This window comes from Pinus tabuliformis, chromosome 3_1, assembly GCF_031772625.1.
Source record: "Pinus tabuliformis cultivar Carrire ecotype Pingquan chromosome 3_1, CPIR1, whole genome shotgun sequence".
NCBI classification, from domain to species: domain Eukaryota; kingdom Viridiplantae; phylum Streptophyta; class Pinopsida; order Pinales; family Pinaceae; genus Pinus; species Pinus tabuliformis.
In genome coordinates this window covers 675,868,301-675,891,605 of record NC_142301.1, presented here as the reverse complement: position 1 = coordinate 675,891,605, position 23,305 = coordinate 675,868,301, and the positions used below count along the sequence as shown (strand labels likewise).

Genomic DNA, 23,305 nt, shown 5'->3' with positions numbered 1-23,305 from the left:
TTACAATGACTTTGAACCAGTTTCAACTTCCCTCTGAAGCATGAGCAACATTGTTCTAATTTGGACAGGACCACTGATGTAGTTTTTCATGTTCTATATATTCAACTCCAAATCTTCCTCAGTGGTAATTTGTCTCAGCTACTCCATGTACTCTTCAATCTCTTGTAGGACCTGGTTCTTAGGTTTGGCTTTTTTGAGTGAACCAACTGATGGGATATTTTGTGCATTCACCAAGACATCCAAATTTTTGTATAACCATACATATGAGGCCTGAATACTACCAACGAAAGAGGTGAGTTTCCTATTGTTTTGAATCAACATTCAAACCTTCGCTTTCTCTAGCTATGCATGTTGCTTCGTTTTCTTTCCCAAGTTAATTGGTGCCCCTTTGTATCGCATTGACCATTCATGCATGGATGTGATGGCAGCTTGTATATTCCTGAGAGTTTTGACAAAGTCTTTGCTCTATTGTTGCAAACCATGCAATTGGACAACTACGCTATGTACGGTAATAAACTTCTCATAGAGGTCTAGCATGGTCTCTCCAACTGTTGATACTTCAACACGTATCGTTTTTCTCATCTCCTCCAAGTGGACCTATGTGGAAGCTACATTTCTACGCGGAGTTGTTCTGCCTCTTGCTTGGAAGCCTCTAAATCTTGTGCCAATTTCTTATTCCTGACCATTAAATACTGAGTGTTTGATCTTGTTGCATCTGCGAAGGCCAAGTTGGTTTCGACAATGGCATTTGGATTCTTCCTGTGTCCGCCACTATCACCCATTCTCTAATTAATGTTGGCAATGTGAGGCCATCCGGAAAATTCTTTCTTTGTGTTTTCACAATCTTCTTTTGTATTTCATCATACGACAGATTGTACAAGCCCATTACTGGATCATCATCAAGAGGAACAATTTCCCCTTCCTCAGTTGGAGCTAACTCTGCTGCTGGAGATGGTGGAGACCAAAACGTGACCTACGGTACACTTGGCATCAGTTCGACATCTTAATTTTGCAGCTCCAATTCTACCGCCATGTCATTGATCTTAATCAGTTCTTCAATTTGTTGATCAAGATCCTTGTCCTGCATTGGTTCGCTCTTCTCCTCTGTTGTTGGTCAGTTCTATTCTTGCTCTTCAGCTTCCTTCTAAGTTGTTTCTATTGCTATTGCTTATTGCCTTTCTTCTTCTTCTTGCTTCTGCTTCTCTTCTTCCATTTTGCTCTATTGTGCTTCTCTCTTCCTCCGTTTTTCTCTATGCAACCTTTGTTTCCTCTTTGCCTCACTTGCTATTGCCACTTTCATAACAACATGATTCGCTTTCATCTCACGACTTCTTTCCTTCCCTCGACTGTAAGTTGATGACATCTGCACATGGGAAGGTTGAATACCAACATGCAATCCTGTGTAATCCCAATTGTTGAACATTGATGTAAACCTACCAATCCTATAGATCTTCTTTGAATCTCCTTGCTAAAAATCTTCCTTAACCTTGTGCCATGTTAGATCCGAATCCTTTTCTACAAACAATTGAGTGTCGACATACATTGGAAATTCCACTGGTGTTTGCTAAACTGCATCTCTAGTACTGCTCTTAGTGATATCTTTTGAAGTGACTCTCTTGGGTGCCATGGTAACAATGACTATTGGAGAGAAGTGCTTAACAACTGTGGTACCTATGGGACAAAAAAGGCACTCATGGAAAGCAAAAATTAGCTTTTGCAAATCTAACTTCAAAGCATGATCAAACAACAAACCGGGCAACTAGTGAGAGTGATTGCATAGTTTCCATGAACATGTGAGGGTGAATCGCTGTGGGCACTATGCATTGCATAGTCCCAATATCTAAGGGTGCAACATGAGGCTTGAGAATGAGCAATGCGCAGTTCAGCCTGGGCATAGACTGGGAGAGACTATGCATTACACAACCTTAGTGGCCAAGAGTTGCAAACTAAGTCTTGGAACTACGTAGTGCGCAGTTTGGCCAGCCTGTACTACGCAATCCACAGTCTCAGAGGTCAAACTCTCAGCTTGAGCCTTAGGATTGCACAACCCAGTTGGGCAAGGTAAAACTGGCTAAGGAAAGTGCAAATCTGCTTGTGAAGGTGTGGGAATCAAGCATATATAAGTGATGATGTGAGTTTGAGTGTGGATATGATTAAGTATAGATGAATCAATGTGAATCAAGTGCATAAACTCAACAAACGGAAGGAAAAACAAATATGTGAGGAGAGTCGCCGAAACGGCGACCATCGATGTAAAAACAAGAAAATCTATGCGACACTTGTGAATGGAAAATAAAAAATTGGAACAACACTTCTACAAGCTAAAATATGTGGAAACGCCAACAACCATGAAGAGAAACAAGCAAAAAAACACTCACACAAGTGAAATGACAAAAAACAACAGAAAAAATGGCAAAAGAAGATAAAAGAAAAACTCACCCAGAAAAGTGACGACAACTCCACCAAAGGTTCTTTGATCTCCTCAGGAATGCTATAGATCTAAGATTGAATGCACAAATGAGATCTAGAAGCATCTATTAACTAGATTTAAGAAAATTAGGGTTTATGATGCATATGCCTAAAATCAAGGAAAAAGCGACACTTGGCAAAAACTTCTAAAAATAACAATGTGCCAACTTCGGGAAACTAGTAATGGATCCCTATTTCCTAGGGATGTTTTTTTTTATAGATTTTTTATTTTTATTTTAGAGGGAAACTTGCCATGCATGCTGCGGAGAAAGATTGCGTAATTCTGGGGAACTAGGTAACCTTCCAGCTCAGTGCACTATGCAGTTTCTGAGCTCAGTGAGGGATTGCACATTTTCTGGGTTCAGTGTTGTGTTGCCTTCCATAACTGTGCAATTCTTGAGCTCAAGGCTGACTGTTAGTCTGGACTATGCAATTCCAATCATCAAGGTTGCCTATCCTCAAGGATTGCGCAGGATCTAGAGGTAAGCCAAAAACTACTGTAAGACCAAGTTGGGAGATTAGCTTATGAGTTAGAAAGATCAGTTAAGTGTGGAAACAAACAAACATAGACACAAATGAAAAATATAGTCTCAATCAAAACATGAGTACCTGAATCCGTGCAAGATAAGCTCCTATGGATAGGAAGTAAGGCTCCAAAATCAAAGCATAGGCAAAATTTCGGAGGGTGTTTGTAGGCGCTACAACACTAGTGACACACTAATAGAACTCTAAATCTTTGTATGGATCTTGTCTCATGAAAAACAGGTCTAACTCTTCTGGAAGTGTTATTCAATTTATTGATTGTCGCAACTTCTTCACTTAGCTTGAGTTAAAGATATAGTCCCTACCATTCTCTTCATCGGAAACACACATACCACGCCAAGTCAAACTGAGTTGTTTCGATTGGGGATGAGGAGTATATAAATGCTTAAGTAAAAGAAAATGTTAAAGTCTTATTTTTATCTCTGGTGTTGCTCTGCTGCCAACAAGCCTGGACAGTACCACGACAGAGTCACTTCAGGAACAAAAACATTGCTCTGCTGCTAGCGAGCCTGGACAATACCCCAACGGAGTTGATTACTTCACCTCTCCATGTAGAAAGCCTTTCTCTTCTTTCGCCCTTTATTTCATTTTTCATTTTTTTCAAATATTTGTGCATAAGCACTTATCTATTTCATGGGGGTGGAAGAGGGATCCCAACTTATTGAGAGCATAAGAGGTTGTCCATTCAAAGAAGGATATTTGTATACACCTCTGACATACTTGTTAAGGTTTTCCTCCCCTCCTTACTCTACTAGACTTAGTTGACAAGGATTAACCAAAAAAGAGAGGATCAATTAGAGTATGTGGTACCAGTTAAAAGTACAAGCATCATGATTTCACTGTGGCTTTCTCCGAAAGGAATGTATTTTCCATCAGAGTATCATTGACTAAAATAAATGCAAGATTCACATAAAGAGAGGGAATAGACAAATAACCAAGCATTGATAGTAGTACAACTTCCTCTTGGACTTCACCTTGCTTTTCTGGGAAGCCAAACATGGTCTCATGTGAAAGCTATCCTATGAATGAAAGAAAAATAATAGAAGAAAAGAGCGGAGTGAAAAGTAAAAGAAAGCAAATCAAAGAAACAAACAAGAAAAGAAAACAACTACTCCTACTCCTAACCTAACAGTGAATAGGCCAGACTCACGTGAAATGATACTTCTAATGCAACCACCAGCGCATTGGCTGGCCTATGTACGCAAGGGAATGCATGTCAATAAATATATACAAGCATAAAAACAAACAAAAAAGATAAGACAATATAAACCAAAACATTCGAAGTTTGAAAGAATGTGCAGAAAAGAAAGAAAGAAATATGCATGGGAGACATTCTCTGAAGGCATGGTGGTGTTTGGACACACTGCAACTTGAAGACATACATGAAAATAATTTCGATTCGTGGAAATGGGCGAACATAAATAAAGAAGAAAATTTTTCATTTTTCAATCGTGCTCGTCACATATGACTCCTCCAATGACTGAGCGATAAGATCGTGTGATACAGATGGAGGATGCAAAAATCGTAGAACTTAATGATTTTCAATGTGTGCAATAGAGTGATGAGAAGCCTGGAAAGATTCAACACCTTTCCGATCATAAGTGGAACCAACCACAAGACTATGAGAGCCTGACATAACCATCAGCTCCGGATGAAGTGCCTTGATAAATTGGGGAAGTTCCAACACATCAGAAGATGGATCACCAGAGATCGGTGGCTTGGAAAGATCAAGAGTAAAATAATCAGGATAGTGACCAAATGAGTCAATGAAAAGGTCACGACAACCATGATTAGAAAGTTTAAGATCACAAATATAGGCATCCTCATGATCTAACAAATCGCAAAAAGGGGAAAGTGGAAAACGAGAAATTTCACCCACTATATTTTTAGAAAAATAAGATGAGAGATTGGGAGGATGAGGAAGAAAAGATTTGTTCTCTCTGCATTCAAATGAAAAAATGACATTCCACGTGTTCTGAGAATGATCCGAAGTAGTAACATCAACAAAAACTAAAATTTCACAAGATTTAATAGGAATGAGAGAATCATGGAAAATGTCAAGATGATGAGGGAGAGGTGCAAAAGGAAGAAAATCCTCCTTCATCACAAATTCTTATTCATCTATGGGCTCCCACAAATGATCATCGTAAATGATATCGCAGGCTGGCTTCTAAACACCAACTCCATCCAAAAATTGATCCTCATGAACATCAAAAAAGTGATTTTAAACGGGTGAAAACAACAAATCACAATCCAAAGGATCAAAGGGACTAGCAAATGGAGGACGAGGACATAACACTTCATCGTAACCATCAGACTCGCAGTCCAAACCTGCGCTAAAATTCTGAGTATGTGGGGTGTGAGAAGATGGTGGTAGATAAACAACTGAATTCTCAAGTTCTCCCACCTCAACCTGCGGAACTAGAGCTATTTGATGAGAAGGGGACGAAGGGCCACTTGGAACAACAACTTCATCCATTGCAGATTTAGAAGCTCTAATACCGAGGTATGTTGGGAGAGGTTCGAAAGATTCAAGCTTGTGCGGATTTTTTGAAATGTGAACAATATAGGAATCTGTCTACCAAGAAAGACAAATCAACATCATCTTCTAGAAATTCAAAGTAAAAATGAATAAAACAATCGTGAAAATCCTAGATATATTCATGAGGTACCTTTCACAAATTTAGAATTTTCTTGCACAAAGTTTTTCAATGATACATATAAAAGGCACAGAACAAATCTACGACAAGGTGTTCGAAAGAGTGAATGGATTCATTAGGCATTGTGTTACACCATTCTCGTACATGCCTGTAGTGAACAAGGTTCCTACTTAAGTTAAATACTCCAAAAGACTTGGAATATAACCATATCCATTGAGGACACAAATATTATATATTAAATGTATGAATGAGAATGATGATCAATGGTACAAATGAGGCCCGCTTATATACCTAAGCAGGTGCCTCTTCATGGAAGTTCATGTTCCATTAGAAATGCCTCTTAATACTAATTACTAATTATTATTATTATTTATGATTATTATCATTTACATTATTTTCTATATATTTTATTCATAACATTGCCTTCCTCCTAAAAAATCTTTATCCTCAAAGCTTATTGATGAAAAAGGCTTGATCTCTTTTTCAATTTCGAATGTCTTCTTGTCTCGGAATTGTCATCTTCATAGATACAAGTTGATATGATCCTCTAAGTGACAAACAAAATTGTCGCATTGAGAAGGGATCAGACCATCCTAGATCAATATTCTATTGAACCTTGTGGTGACTAAAAACTTGTGATGAGTTGTTATCACATGAATGGATTGCACTGACATTAATATTCTTTGGAACATCAGTTTGTTGTTTCTGTTATAAATGGTATAGATATGCAGCTTGATTGAGATGTCTATTCTTGTTATTCGAATGTAGATAAGGAATTTCTTTGGTTTTTCCTCCCTTTATCATGTGTGTAGCAAGATTTTGATTCAATTTAGGTGTTGATGTCGTCGAGTTTGTTACATAATCTTCACTTGGGGGTTTTTCAGAGTTTCAATTGCAACTTATGAATATGTTTTCCTTTCAAATGGTTTTTCATCTTCTTGAGTTTTGATATTGTCTCGCTCGGTATTCATTCTTTTTTCTTCAACTTGGACGATTATGTCTGAAGACTTTGATATGCCTTTCATGTTGAATTATTCTAGTTTGTTTTTCAAGGATTTCTTGTCATTTTTAAGTTTCTTAATTTGCATGAATAATTTTTCATTATGGCCCTTGAGGCGAGTAACTTCTTCATTCTTGTCAGCAATGATTTTATCAATTTCCGTTTGTATATTTTGTATCGCTTTTTTACTTTCTTGAAGAATGACTTTTGAAATTTCTTGTATGTCTTCGGGCATCACTGAATCTGGCTTCAAGGTAACATCCTGTAGCATTATTTTTTTCTTATTGTGGGAAAATGTAAAAAACTTATTCTTCATAATTAGAAAAAAATATCCTAGTGATTTGATCCAAGGCAAACCCAAAATTATATCACTATTGTCACAAAATAAGGTTTTAATGGTGAATTGCGAGACAAAAGTATAGTCTCCAATACTTAGTTGTAGATTGCTTATGTCGTATTGTTTGTCACTTGTGTCAACAAAATTCGTTTCAATTATATTTGATTCAGGAATCACTAATTGGTTAGCACATTTAGTACTAACATAATTATTATTTTGAGTAGGATCGATAAAGATGATAACATCCTTTCCCACAAGTGATCCTTTGATTTTAAATAGTGCACCGACACATATGCTAAAAGTTTTAGGAAATCTTTCATTACTGGTCTCCATTTTTTTTTTGACTTGTATTTAAACTTAGTCTTTCACTTATATATATATATATATATATATATATATATATATAGAGAGAGAGAGAGAGAGAGAGAGATAATTTAACTTTAATTTTATTTTTTTTATTTACAAGGTAACAACTTTAAATATACTCTCTTTATATATATATATATATATATATATATATATATATATAGGTATATATCCCATTTTTACGGTGTTTAACTCCTTCAAACTTAAAGGTGCGATTAAGAGATACAACTCGTGAACATACGATGCAACTCACAAATTTTCTTTACCATATGGAAGCGAAGGGTATCCATGACTAGAATTATTTTATGTCTACATACAGGCTCAATGATACCACAACCAGTGAATGATTAATGTACTGAAATTTTATTTTTTAATTACCACTCGACATCTACACCACATTGGTCGTATAGAGCAAAGACTAGGTGACAAAATACAGTGGTTGTAGAAAGCAAGTGCAGTGGCGACGGTACAGGTACACTGGAGGATAGGCGATTGTGTAGGCGACTATTGTTGGTGAAAGGAAACAATTATTGGTGAAAGGAAACAAAATAATTAGCAACAAAGGTGGCAAGAGAATCGACGACAATGTCTGTGCAATTGCGATGTGAGCGACTTAAATCACAGTGGTTGTCCAAATGTCAGGTGGATGCTGAAGCTATGTGACCATCAGTTGGTGGCTGTGCAAGTGGACACTGTTGTTGTGTGGTGATGGTTGCAAGGAATCAGTGACAGTCTTTGTCCAATGGCAGTGTGAGAGGATTTAATCACAGTGGTTGTCCAAATGTCAGGTGGACGTTGAAGCTATGCGACCGTCAGTTGGTCGCTATGCAGGTGGACGTTGTTGTTGTACGGTGATGGTTGCAAAGCCGTGTGGATTTGGTAAACGTAAAACAAAATAAGGTGCAGACGTTTGTCCACGGGTCAGGGGTGTGAGAGTTGTTGGTTTTTTTTATTCTTTTAATATTTTGTATACCACCTTTTTTTTTAATATTTTTTTTCCTTTAGTATTTTTTTTCTTTTTAATTTATTTATTTTTAATATTTTAATTTTTTATATACTTTTTTCCTCTAATTTTTTTTATGATTTTTTTTTAATGGCCAAAGGCTTAACAAGCTATAGAAACTCCAAACTGATAGCGAAATGCTTCAATGACAACGAAGTTGACGAATTTGATGGTCACAGACCTGGATCATAGAGCATGGCTCTATGTAGCAGTTGAACGACCAAGTGATAGAACTGCATTGATACCAAATGTAGTGAACAAGGTTCCTACTTAAGTTAAATACTCTAGAAGACTTGGAATATAAAGATATCAATGTTACAAATGAGGCCCGCTTATATACCTAAGAAAGTGCCTCTTCACGGAAGGTCATGTCCCTTTAGACATGCCTCTTAGTACTAATTACTAATTAATTATCATTAATTATGATTATTATAATTTACATTATTTTCTATATATTTTATTCATAACAGTGCCCTTCGAACGTGAGAATGAACAACCTACAATCAACATCCTCATAGTGGATATTGTGCTTTGTGCAACAATCAAGAAAATGGGCGGTGTGCTCAAATAAGGTTGTTTCACCTTCACCATTGAATTTCAAATTTGACAAGTCATCAATAATTCTCGCAGCACTTTCAAATTTGTGTGTCTAGAAAAACATGTTGGGGTTATGATTTGGGGGGAAGTCATTAAATGAGTGAAAGAATTCAAAACAGACTTTAAGGGCTCAACTTGTCATCTGGCCCTCCTTCTAGTGCCAGAAATGTTGACAGTGCTGGACCCGCCAACATTCAGGGTATTTCCCTGATATGAAGTCCAATTAGACATCACATTTAGGAGTAGGAGTCCCAACAATGGGTGGTAATATTATTCCTTGACTGCGAAAAATGTGCAGATGAAGTACGGTAACTTTGGTGAGAGCAAGTGTGTGACCCCGTGGAAAGTAAAATCTGATGCATGAAGGTTCCACACACGAAGGAAAAAGGAAGTGTGCCCCTTGGAAGCCTGTAACCGTATGCAGCTTGAAAGGAAGACACGAGCATAATGACATCACGAGCTAACATGCGGAATAGTCCACAAGTTAAGATGACGAATTAATACAACACTCATTCAACAAGATTCATACAAATGCAAACAAAATAGTTCATAAGCATAAGCGTAAGTTAAATAACATACATTGCAAATACATCAAGAATAATCCTACTATATTCACAACATATGCATGAAAGAGTGTCACTCTGAATTTTATTATAAGTGAAAGTTCCATTCATACATACACCATTGACGAACTACTAGCCCCAATAGTGGAACATCAAAGTCAAGAACACCTGATCCTCCAAAGAAGTATACTCGCTCTACACTACGGAGAACCCAAGGCTCTTCACAATACTCCCAAGCTGCTTCTAAGCCTAAGCCTAGCCAAAATCTTGGCTCCCAAAAGCCCCATTACATGAGTTATGAGGTTCTATTTATAACAAGGGGGTGGATGACCCTTCAACTCCCCTTTGTGACTTTTGGACTACCCTCGTGACTCTTCAACTTCTTTCAAATGACTCATTACATTACATCACGACTCTTCACATTCCAATATTGACACTTGGAATTTCACTTACAAAATAATTACAAATAATATTACAATTTACACTTGTATCCATATAAGACAAAATAGGGTAGAGACGACTTGACATCCTACCAAGACAAAACACAATGATGCTTGAGTTTGGGGAAACTCAAGCTCAACAACTTCCACTTGATGCTTCTCGATCACAAATTGGTGCCAAGCTCGGTGTTGTGTGATGACATCCCCAAATTGCATGATGGTTTCTAGCTGGAAGCGGACTCTAACCTCCATAGCATCTGGGTACATTGACTTGGAACTAATTTCAATTTCCCTCTGAAGCATGAGCAACATTGTTCTAATTTGGATAGGACCACCAATGTAGTTCTGCATGTTCTTTCTGTTCAGCTCCAAATCTTCCATGGTGGCAATATGTCTCAACTGCTCTAAGTACTCTTTGATCTCCTATCGGACTTGGTTCCTAGGTTTAGCTTTTGTGAGCGAAGAAACTGATCGGATCTTGTGTGCATTCACCAAGACATCCAAACTGTTGTATAACCATACATATAAGGCCTGAATACTACCAATGAAAGAGGCAAGCTTTCTATTGTTCTGAATCAACATTCTAACCTTCACTTTCTCCAGCTCTACCCATGGCTTCATTTTCTTTGCCAAGTTAAGCGGTGCCCCTTTGTATCGCATTGTCCATTCATGCACGGATGAGATGGAAACTTGTATATTCTTGAGATTTTTTACGAAGTCTTTGCTATGTTGTTGTAAACCAAGCAAGCACACAACTGCCTTATGTATGGTAATGAGATCCTCATAGAGGTCCCGCATGGTCTCTCTAAGTGTTGATACTTCAATAAGTATCGTTGTTTTCATCTCCTCCAAGTGGACCCATGTGGAAGCTACATTATGTGCTATTACGCGAAGCTATTCTGCCTCTTGCCTGGAAGCCTATAAATCCTGTGCCAATTGCTTATTCCTAGCCATCAAATACTGAGTGTTTGATCTTGTTACACATGTGAAGGCCAAGTTAGCTTCGACAATGGCATTTGGATTCTTCCTGGTGTCCACCCCTATCACCCTATCTCTAATAAATGTAGGTCATGCGAGGCCATCCAGAAAATGTTTTCTTCATGTTTGCACAATATTCTTCTGTATTTCATCATACGCTAGATTATACAAGCCCATTATCGGATCATTGTCAAGAGGAACAATTTCCCCTTCTTCGGTTGGAGCTAATTTTGCTTTTGGAGGTGGTGGAGGCTGAAATGTGACCTGTGGCGCACTTGGCATCAGGTCAACCTCTTCATTCTACAACTCCAATTCTACCTCCATGTCATCAATCTCAATCAGTTCTTCAATTTGTTGATCAAGTTCCTTGTCCTGCATCTGTTGGCTCTTCTCCTCTGTTGCTGCCAGGTTCTATTCCTTCTCTTCAACTTGCTTTTGCATTTTTCCTACTACTATTTCACATTACCTTTCTTCTTCTTCCTGCTTCTACTTCTCTTCCTCCATTCTACTCCGTTGTGATTCTCTCTTCCTCTGTTATGCTCTCTGCAACCTATGTTCCCTATTTGCCTCACTATCTAAAGTCGCTCTCATAACAACAGGATCCGCTTTCATCTTGTAGATTCTTTCCTTCCCTGGACTATAAGTTGATGACATCTGCACATGGGAAGGTTGGATACATGCATGCAACCTTGTGTAATTTATGTAGAAATTTCACCTGTAGAACAAACCGATATATGCAATGTCCTAAAGCATAATACTTGTTCTACTTCTACAAAACATTAAGCGTAAGCATAATCGAATTCATGAGCAACATCAAGTAGAAACATGCATAATTGATCAAGAGAAATAATCACAAATAACACAGATATATCACTGGGGAAAGCACCAGCATAAAACCCCCAACACTGTATTATCAATCAAGTGGAAATCCTCTTCACAATACAAAAAGAATTAGCTCTCAAGCTATTCAGTTCTCAATGAACTATGAAGATATGAAGATATGTCTCATGAACCAACCAAGCCCTGTTTATATAGGCTTTACCTATGGTCCTTGCGTAGTTTGCTTAGGAAATAATAGCAAAAGCATATGCTATTAATTCCAAACATACCAAATTAACCAATGGTCCAACTACGCAATCCTTGAGGACACTAGTTCCTCAACCATGCAAAAAATACTTACTAGAAATAGTCAAGCATCTAATAGTACATTATCCCACATCTGATCTCAACTGGGTCTCTGACAGAACTAACATGCAACAGTTATCCATGAGTGAACCCTCAGTTATCTAAAATAATAGTTGTCACATGCAAGCAAGCATTAACAAACTATATTTTTTTATTTTAACAACTTGTTAAAATAATCTAACTGGACTTGACTAGTTAGAAGTAATTCAATTGATTCTCTCATTATAGAACTCATACTTATTCCTTCAATCAGTGGAGGAAATTAAGGATAAATTCCTCAATCAGTGGGACAACTCATGTGCATGCTCACAAAGACTTCAAATTCGAATTTCCTTAACTAATTAACTCAACTGAATTAATTATTTAATATTTCCAACTGCTGTTAAGACCAAAATTAATTTTACTTCCTATAGATAGACTAGAGACTGGTATAAATAAGAAGGGACCCATAAATTCTATTTTTTGAACTTTCTATTTTTAGCAGTTTCACCTCTCACCCAATGTGTCCAATGACCTCACTTGCCAAACTGCTATTTTTGGACATGATATTTTTAGCACATTCTAAATTTAACATTTCTTGTTGCACATTTTTCAACACTCCCTCTCAACAAGAAAGGCTTCCTCTTGAACCCGATCCTGTAACTCTGGAATGTTCTACATGCAACACATCTACCCGGTCCACTTGCTCCAACAACACTTGGAACAAAAACACTCCCAATTGACCACTATGTTGGGCTAGGAACATACTTTGATGCTGAAGCTCTCCCTGGTGCTGACAAGTGCTCCCTCTCTGACATCTGCGCTACTGCAACATCCCCATGCGTCTCGCACCATTGCACACCTCTTTGTGCCACCTAGCACTGTGCAAAACACTTGTGCCTCTCGCATTGTTGTAGCCTGCTAGGTATGCATTGTCCTGGGATTCCCTGCACTGTCGCTCTCTCTGCCGCTCCATCCGCATCTGTCTCTACCCAATCAGTAGATTCCTACTACTCCACATTGGGGCTCCTGTAGCAAGGTCTCATCCAAGAGGTTGGGTACCTCAAGGATCCTGCCCCTCCTCCTTGGGACGATCACTCCACATCGCCCCACCTCCTACCTGGAGGTATGGCTGCATGTGATCCCTCTACCCACCTAGCTCGAAGTTTCCCCCTACTGGAGGTCTCTACATGAGTAGATGTCTCTACTCAATCTCCTCTCAGCTTCCCTTGTTGTGGCTGCTCCACAACCTCCTAAAGCTGCTTCACCAATTGTGGCTCCTCCACAATTGTCTGAGACTTCTTCTGGCTCTGCATGTTGAGAGGTAACATACCCTCCCTCTCAACCACCAAGTCTCCATCAGTTGTCTTGCTACTCAAGGATTTGCATGCATTTTGAACCTCAAAAGCATACGGGTTCTTGACCCGTGAACCAATCTACTTCACTTATCTAGTGATGATGTGTCTAAGGAAAACCTTTCCCTTACTGAAGACTACATCATAGCCTCTGTTTTCCAGCATCGTGATCGACACCAAGTTTCTCTTCAGTCCTGGTACATACTTGACATCAGTCAAGGTAAGGTGAGCTCCATGCTCCCTCTGAAAAATAATCGTGCCTACACCTGAGACACTATACTTCTCATCATTACCCATCACTATGAGTATTTGGGGATATTTCTCCTCCAAAGTACTAAACAAACTCTTGTTGTCGGTCATGTGGAAAGAAGCTCCACTGTCAAGAAACCAACCACTTCCCACCATGGATGAAACCATGCATGCGAAGAGTGTGAAATCCAACTCAAACTGTGAAGCAAGTGCCTCACCTTCAGATCCTTCCCCGGATCCCTTCTTGGATTTCCTCCGTGGACAATTTGCAGCATAATGGCCCACCTCATGACAACGAAAGCATCACACTTTCAATTTGTCAACCTTCTTCCCATCATTGGAAGAAATTTATTTGGAAAGAGAAACCTTCTCCTTCCCCTTCTTCACCTTACTCGCTAAGGCACAGTTCTCGTCATCATGCATGGATGAGAAACTGCCTTTGGTGCTTCGTCTGATCTCTTCCTGCATCAAATCCGACCATAGTCGTTCCCAATTTGGCAGTTTCTCCCTTCCATTCACCGAGTCCTGGTAGCTATGCCAACTCTTAGGAAGGCCATCGAGTGTTAGACTCACCATATCCTCATCCGATGTCACGACCCCTACACTTGCAAGCTCATCCCTGCATGTGATGAGCTTGGTTAGATACATAAAGATCGTCTCATCCCTTTCACACTTGATCTTTCGAAGTTTGTCCTTCAGTGCTAGCTTCCTCTGATCACTGCTATTTTGATATAAATCTTTCAATGTTTTCCACATTGCATGCAGAGTCTCCTTCCCATGGAGGCTCGAGATAATGTGATCTCGCACTCCCTCCAAGAGAATTCTCCTAGCTCTAGCCACACACTTCCTCCATTCCACCTGCTCAGTCTTGTTAGTAGGCTTAGGAATTTCTTGATCAATGAAATCCTTAAGACCATTATCTTCCAAAACTACCTCCATGCAATCCTTCCAAGCTATATAGTTTGAGCTGCCATCAAGGGCACACTCAAGCCTCAAACCATAGAATGCCATCGATGAAATAGATGTGATAAGAACTTGAGATCTATATCCCGAATAATAAACTTTGAATTTCTCCTGCTAGTATATTGTTCTTGCTTGATCACCTGTGCTCTGATACCATGTAGAAATTTCACCTGTAGAACAAACCGATATATGCAATGTCCTAAAGCATAATACTTGTTCTATTTCTACAAAACATTAAGCGGAAGCATAATCAAATTCATGAGCAACATCAAGTAGAAACATGCATAACTGATCAAGAGAAATAATCACACATAACAAAGATATATCACTGGGGAAAGCACCAACATAAAACCCCCAACACTGTATTATCAATCAAGTGGAGATCCTCTTCACAATACAAAAAGAATTAGCTCTCAAGCTATTCAATTCTCAATGAACTATGAAGATATGAAGATATGTCTCATGAACCAACCAAGCCCTGTTTATATAGGCTTTACCTATGGTCCTTGCGTAGTTTGCTTAGGAAATAATAGCAAAAGCATATGCTATTAATTCCAAACATACCAAATTAACCAATGGTCCAACTACGCAATCCTTGAGGACACTAGTTCCTCAACCATGCAAAAACTACTTACTAGAAATAGTCAAGCATCTGATAGTACACTATCCCACATCTGATCTCAACTAGGTCTCTGACAGAACTGCATGCAATAGTTATCCATGAGTGAATCCTCAGTTATCTAAAATAATAGTTGTCACATGCATGCAAGCATTAATAAACTATATTTTATTATTTTAACAATTTGTTAAAATAATCTAACTGGACTTGACTAGTTAGAACTAAGTCAATTGATTCTCTCATTATAGAACTCATACTTATTCCCTCAATTAGTGGAGGAAATTAAAGATAAATTCCTCAATCAGTGGGACAACTCATGTGCATGCTCACAAAGACTTCAAATTCGAATTTCCTTAACTAATTAACTCAACTGAATTAATTAATTAATATTTCCAACTGCTATTAAGACCAAAATTAATTTTACTTCCTATACATACACTAGGGACTTCTATAAATAGGAAGGGACCCAGAAATGCTATTTTTAGAACTTTATATTTTTAGCAGTTTCACCTCTCACCCAATTGGCCAATGACCTCACTGGCCAAACTGCTATTTTTAGACATGCTATTTTTAGCACATTATAAATTTAACATTTCTTGTTGCACATTTTTCAACAATCTATACTGCTGAACATTGATGTAAACCTTCTGATCTCTAGATCTTCTTTGAAGCTAGGCTTGCTAAAAGGATTCCTTAACCTTGTGCCATGTTAGATCTGAATCCTTTTCTACAAACAATCGAGTGTCCACATACACTGGCAAGTCCACTGGAGTTTGCTCAACTGCTTCCCTAGTACTGCTCTCAATGGTATCTTTTGAAGCAGCTCTCTTGGGTGCCATGGTAACAATGATTGTTGGAGAGAAGTGCTCAACAATTGTGGTACCTGTGGGACAGAAAAGGAACTCATGGCAAGCAAACATTCGCTTTTGCAAATCTAACTTCAAAGCATGATCAAGCAACAAACCAGGAAACTAATGAGAGTGATTACGCAATTTTCATGAACATGTGAGGGGGATTGGCTGTGGACACTTCACATTGCATAGTCCCAACAACTAAGGGTGCAGTCTAAGGCTTGAGATTGTGCAATGCACAGTTCAGCTTGGGAAGAGACTGGGATATACTGTGCATTGTGCAGTCTCAATGGCCAAGGGTAGTTGACTAAACCTTGAAACTACTCAGTGCATAGTTTGGCTAGCCTGTATTACGCATTGTGCAGTCTCAGAGGTCAAGCTCTCAGCTTGAGGTTTAGGATTGCACAATGCCTAGCTGAGAAAGGTAAAACCGGTCAAGGAAAGTGCAGATTTTCCCGGTGAAGGTGTGGGAAACAAGCAGATCTAAGTGATGATGTGAGCTTGAGTGCGGATTTGACTAAGTACAGATGTGAAACAAGTGCAAAAACTCAGCAAAAGGAAGGAAAATCAAATATGCAAGGAGAGTCGTCGAAACAACGACCATCGATAGAAAAACAAGAAAATCAATGCGACACTTGTGAAAGGCAAACAAAAAACTGGAACAACACTTCTACAAGCTAAAATATGTTGAAACGCCAACAACCATGAAAAGAAACAAGTAAAACATCGCTCACACAGGTGAAACGACAAAAAGCGATAGAAAAAATGACAAAAGGTGCTAAAAGTAAAACTCACCCAGAAAAGTAACGACAACTCTAATGAAGGTTCCTTGATCTCCTCATGAATGCTAGAGATCCAACATCGAATGCGCAAATGAGCTCTAGAGGTGTCAATTAACTAGATTTGAGAAAATTAGGGTTTATGATGTGCATGCCTAAAATCAAGGAAAAAGCGACACTTAGAGAAAGATTCTTAAAAATAGCAAAGTGCCACCTTCGGGAAACTAATAATGGATCCCTATTTCCTAGGGTTTTTTTTTTTTTTTTTTTTTTTTGGAAACATGCCATGCATTCTGTCGGGAAATATTACACAATTCTGGGGCACTGGGTAACTTTTCGCTCCGTGCACTATGCAGTTTCTTAGCTTAGTGAGGGATTGTGCAGTTTTTGGGTTCGATGTTGGGCTGCCTTCCATGACAGCACAGTTACTGAGCTCAAGGATAACTTCTAGTCTAAACTGCACAATTCCAATCATCAAGGTTGCCTGCCCTCAAGGATTGTGCAGTTTCTGGAGGCAAGCCTAGAACTGTTGTAAGACCAAGTCAGAGATTAGCTTGTGAGTTAGAAAGATCAGTTAAGTGCGGAAACAAGCAAACACAAGCACTAATAAAAAGATAAGTCTTAGTCAAAACATGAATACCTGAATCAGTGCAAGATTAGCTCCCATGGATAGGAAGGAAGGCTCCAAAATCAAAGCATAGACAAACTTTTGGAGGGTTGTTGTAGCCGCTACAACACTACCTTACAGAATTACCCTCCCCCCCCAAGGCACACAATTTACAACTCATTTATCCACTAATCGAAACTAGAGATGAGACTTTCCATGTATTGGATAGGCTCATTCAGGGCTAACAACTTATCTAATGATGGAGCGTTGGAGTTGGTCGATGCATTTTGACAATCCTCCATTATGCTAAATTTTGCCTAGAGATCCACAAACTTTAGTTGTAGTTCCTCATTTTGTTGATGTAAAGCCGCTATTTCATTATATCCTTATTTGCTCAATGAGTTTCCATTTTCCGCTACTTATCCATTAAGGATGCAGTTGTAGCCGTTTTCTCACTAATCTTCAAGTTAAGAGTCAAGAAATCAAATTGCATGGCGTCCATTCTCTTTGTCAATTGTTTCATCAATACCTCCTTCTTGTCTTCATTATTTTTATGTGTTGATTTTGAAATCGATCTAACTTTCACATTTTCAAAGTCCATTGAGGTAAAAGTCGCACTCACTCTTGAAATACGGCTCCTTCTCAGCCTTACATTGCTTCTTTGCTCTTTCTTAACTATGCCTTGGTGCTCTAAGAAGACGGGAGAATGGGAGGTCTCCTTCTGTGGTTGAAACTAAACTTGTTATCCCCAACAATACTCTGCCCAAGGGGATTCCGCAGGATGGATTTTTACTTAGCAAGCTCAGGGCATCAGTTTAGAGTAGTTGCCCCTGCTTAGTGGAGGAGTTAGCGAGGTTGAGCTTGGGTGTAACTATGCAACCAATGTCAATGATATTATTAATTTCTTTGTTTGCATGACTGCTTATACGTTTGTTCCCATTCCTTTTGAGTGGGGGGAGATCCTACCAATTCACGCAAAAGTCACAAGGGAGGTGATCAAACTTCATTATTGATGGAATTCAAAAACTTGCTTGCTTTTTCCAAATGCATGCCTTAGATGGAATCTTATTGTAGTTCAAATTGCTATATTTCGGAAAACTGAAGCATGTGAAGAGTAAGGGAAAAATACCACACCAGGCGTACCTTCCAACTTCATAATATTTCATTAATGACTTGCCCATCAGGGTGACACAAAACCATTGATTTGGAAATGCCTTCAGGCCCGTGACTACTCAAGATTGCGTCATTTTGTTATGACCCTTGCTGTGAACTTGCAGTGTGGAGTGTGGGTGGCAATGGAATATGATCCCACATTGGGCAAACTTTTCGCTCTCGTCTTCATACATTAATGGTTTTCCAATTTGTGTAATGCAAAGCCACCTAAATATGGTGTTATGATTGATTTGGACTCAATTTTATTTTGGGATATTTGCCTTTGTGAATTGATAGATTTGCTTGGGGAGGCCACATGGGTTTGGTTCCTCCTTAATTTTTTAGTTCTTCCATTATTTCTTTTATGGTAGATGCCCAAAGGGCTATTCCATATTCGATTATGTTGCATAATAACTCGAGGAACTTGAGGAAATTTGGGTTGCACGTTGACAACCAAGTTGCCCATTTCAAGATGACATCAAGATGACATCCTTCATTTTCACACTTGTCTGCCTCCTTGTTGAACTCCCTAGACGCATGGAAAAACGTTAACGAGTCCATACCATTTCCATAGTATTAGATTCTTTTCATTATATGATCCAATGCCCTATTTTTTGGGATAGTTCCTTTCGTTAGTTATTGTATTAATACGAGAGAATCTCCTAGCACACAGAGTGAGGAGACTTTATGATCTATTGCTATGAAAATCCCTTGTAGTGGAGCACACACTTCAACAAGGTCATTTATCACTCTTCCAAGGACCAATGAATACTTTGCGACCTTTATTTTTTCGAAGCCATCTAAAACCCCTCCCTCTCATACCACCGCTTTTAAAATTATAAATTCAAATGGTATAATTTGCAAAATTTAAATATCTCTAAAATTTTCAAAATACTAAATTTGTTTATACATTCAATTCAAAAAAATTACATTCTAAGTGACCCAATTTTCCAATTTTCGTTTTTATTAATTTACGAACGTCAAGCAATAAACCCTTTAAAAGACCGTTCAACGACCCTTCAGTTCCCGAAGGGCCACGAGCTTTTGGACGACCCTTCAGTAGTCGTCGGGTCATTTCTTTCAACAACCATTCAACCCGCCACACATACATCTTCAACCCTTCAGTTCACGAAGGACCACGAGCTTTTGGACGACCCTTCAGTCCCTCGGGTCAAGTCTTTCAACGACCATTCAGGATACTCTACACCAGACTTTCTCGTGAAGTTCCAACTGATAACCTAGCTATTTGCGTTGTATCTGAAGCCTTTCAATCCCTTACCCACTTGAATCCCAATGGCGTTGGCATGTCTACAATTTCCTTATTTGCCTACAACCAGGCTGAAATCGAAAATGATAGGAGGCGATTTTCTCTTCATTATCAACGTGCATATACAATTGGCCTTTCATCTGCCTCGGCCTCCATCTCCACTGCTGCATCTTTCCATGAACCAATCATTGTTACAGTCGCGGCCCAGATGTCAAGAACACCTTCGCAATCCATCTCTACCATCGTCTTATTCCTTACTGATTGCGAGTTTTCACTGGCCACCAGGAATAGGAGGAGGGGCAGGACTTAGCTTCTCAAATAGAAGGCGCTATTACGGTTGCCTCGGTTTATGTTGCCATTTTCTTTCTGACCTATGCAGAATCAAAATGGTGTCTGAATGAGCTGCTCCTCATGTCCCAGTAGTGGGCTACCATTATTCCAGTGTTTTATGATGTCAAACCCTAATGAAAAAATGAAATACCCTCAACTTGAATATTGGAGAGAAGGTTTATTTGGCGTTTCGTCTTTAAAGCGGTTTAAACTTCGAAGCATGTTCCGGGTTAGTCCTCTTCTCTGTTTTTCAATTATTTTTAAGTTGTATTGAGATACAATAGGACAGATCTCTCTTAACCTATGATTTATTAAATTTTCTAAATTTTTCATTTTTTAAAATTTTGTTGTTAAAATGGATTATGTGAATTATATTGATATGCATTAATATAAATTTCTCTTTGTTCCCAATATTTACCGCTCTAACAGTGAAAATATCTGACTGCAAGACTGCTTAAAAGTCTCATGTTTAAATTGGGTTTTTGCTGGTTTATTTCTTTTTGATTGGTTTGGGTGCGTTTTTGACCGCATCAACTTTTGCGGACACAAAAATTCAAGGTAATTTTATTGGGTTTACTGCATCCTGAGTAAAAGAGTGAAAAAGGACCATTCTATATGGCAAAATACCTAACTGGTTTGGATGAAAAGTTTGATGATCTTGAAAACACAGTGTTATTGCAGTAGCAATAATGCAGGAAAGCTCATTTTGTTTTGACATGGACTTGGGTGGAGTAGAGAACTATTTTTGTGAAAGAACCCCTTAACCTGATATTTTCAGATTATTGTGGAAGCTGTTTTTTTTATATAGAAGACTTAAAATTATTTGTGAGAAGACAGTGATATAGTTACAAGATTCATGTATTCTTTTAGCTTCATCCACTGTAAAGATTTGAATGATTGGTGGACAAATTTTTAATAGCCTGTGATGGATTGCCATTCATATTTGAAAATAATTGGGGTACTAGTGGGAAGATGTGTTCGATAGACTTCAGCTAGTAAAAGTCCCCACGAAGATACATCAAAGACAGAAAGACACAAGAGACATCACTTAGTTATGAGAAGTTACAGGGTTTCAGATTTGATCGCTTTTGAGATTTGAGAAGAGAGATTACCAATCAAGAAAAGTCTTCATGATTGATAAAGAAAAGCCTTCACGCTTGTCATGGCTGCCTTTTGGCATCCATTCTGAATTTAATGCATTAATACTAATAATTCATAAAACTTAAATATAGTTTATTGAACAGAAATCTGTGTACTATGTTTTAATTCTTCACTGTTTGGTTTTATCTTTTCACTGACAGGAGCAAGCTCCAATGTCATTAATGTTGAAGCAACTGCACAAGATGAGTCATCCTGATACACAGATTACAAGTGAATTGCAAGCAAAAGCTGCAGCAAAGAGCATTTGGAAAAATGTTTCCAAGCCAGAAACCAGGTAAGGATATATCAGTGTCATTCTGGCATACCTATCATTGATGCATGTGTTGTTTTTTTCTTGTTGAGACTCGAGAATATTTTTTTTATTCTAATGGGATTCCATGTTATGCAGGTATAGAAGACGAGGACCTTCTTAGATTCTTGAAGAAGAGTGAGGAGACCTTTATCATTCCACAATTTGAAGAAGCTATTGACACTGGCAGGATAAACAATCTGCTCTTAAGAATTGGGATGGGTGGTATGCAATGTGCATCTTTAACTTTGATCCTATGATTTCCTCTGTTATGTTTCCATGAATTTGCTTATGTACGTGCCCAAAGTCTTTGACACTAATCACTTGCAGAGGTTACTGGGCCATAATTAGACTATAAATATAAACTAGCATGCTGTTTAGATTTAGAACTTTGGGACTGCTTTGATGTGAATGCCTAGAAGCCTGTGAGCGGCAAACACAGTATGGTTGGAGACTTGCAAGCACCAAATTGCAAATGAATTGTCATTATAATCATAATGGTCATTTTTCTTGTTTGGAGATTTCCAGATTAGTCATTCTTCATCTTTGGGGATTTCCACTATCGACCTTATTGTACTAGTATCATCTTGGCCGGTATCAGCAGGCTTTATGTTCAGGAATACCTAACAAAACAGTCTTTGAAGCAATTGCATTTGTTTTCATTATGCATACTTTTGGTGTTGGTGTTCAGGGTGTTGCTAACAGTTTTCAGTTAAGGGAATATTACAAAGAAGCCTCTTGCTAGAGAAGATGGAATCATGGATTCCTGGATTGGTACCTGGAAATGCCTTCTGAGTTTGGAAATGATCCTGATCCATCTGTTAAACATATTCAGCGGCCTCAATGCGCCCAGCACAAGTGGATCCCGAAAATACATTTTCTTTTGGAAGAAGCGAGTAACTTGTGCTTGCCTGTTGAAACTCTAAAAAGGCTAATTCCTTAATGCCGAGAGGATTATAGGCATGTTGTTGTTCTGTGCATAAAATTGATTAAATCTCATTCTCCTCTTAACAAATTAGTGGAAATCTAATTGATGTTGTTCTCAGATTAGATGTTGTTGTTGCTCTTATTGAGTCTCTTTCTCCTGCTTAGCTAGTTTATCCACTGAATCTCAACTCACAGCTTATTGTGACACAAAACTGAGAATATGCATACAAATTGCTGTTTGTGCGAACAATATATTTCTGTTATGTTCTCAGTGGTGACTCTAAACTGAGTTTATCCATAGAGTAATTGTTGTTTTGTTCACACTGCATATAAATTCTGCATATATGCATGCATTTTTCACCCGATTCAGATGAAGTACCAAAATATCCAAATGTGATATAGACATCTAGCTCATATAAATGGTCAGCCTTTGTCATGGGAAGACGTGTTCTCAACATAATTCCCTGCAAACTATGTTTATAAGTATTTATAAGGATTTAAATACTTATAAATGTTTATTAAATTAATTTAAAAAGGTTTCATTTATTAAAATTAGATATTTATTTAGTTATTTTTATGTATATCTTTGACATGTAAAAGATATGTTTCTCTTCTTTGAGAGTATATATATATATA

The 23,305-nt window shown here is 38.2% G+C and overlaps 1 protein-coding gene across 1 annotated transcript; it reads left to right on the top strand.

Moving 5' to 3' along the window:
• The first annotated feature begins 19,836 nt into the window (after positions 1 to 19,836).
• Positions 19,837 to 22,389, top strand: LOC149188912 (uncharacterized). Its single transcript, XM_089411729.1, has 3 exons — positions 19,837 to 20,521; positions 21,594 to 21,727; positions 21,842 to 22,389. The coding sequence occupies exons 1-3, from the start codon at positions 20,360 to 20,362 to the stop codon at positions 21,864 to 21,866; spliced, it is 321 nt and encodes a 106-aa protein (XP_089267855.1). The 5' UTR covers positions 19,837 to 20,359; the 3' UTR covers positions 21,867 to 22,389.
• The last annotated feature ends 916 nt before the right edge of the window (positions 22,390 to 23,305 follow it).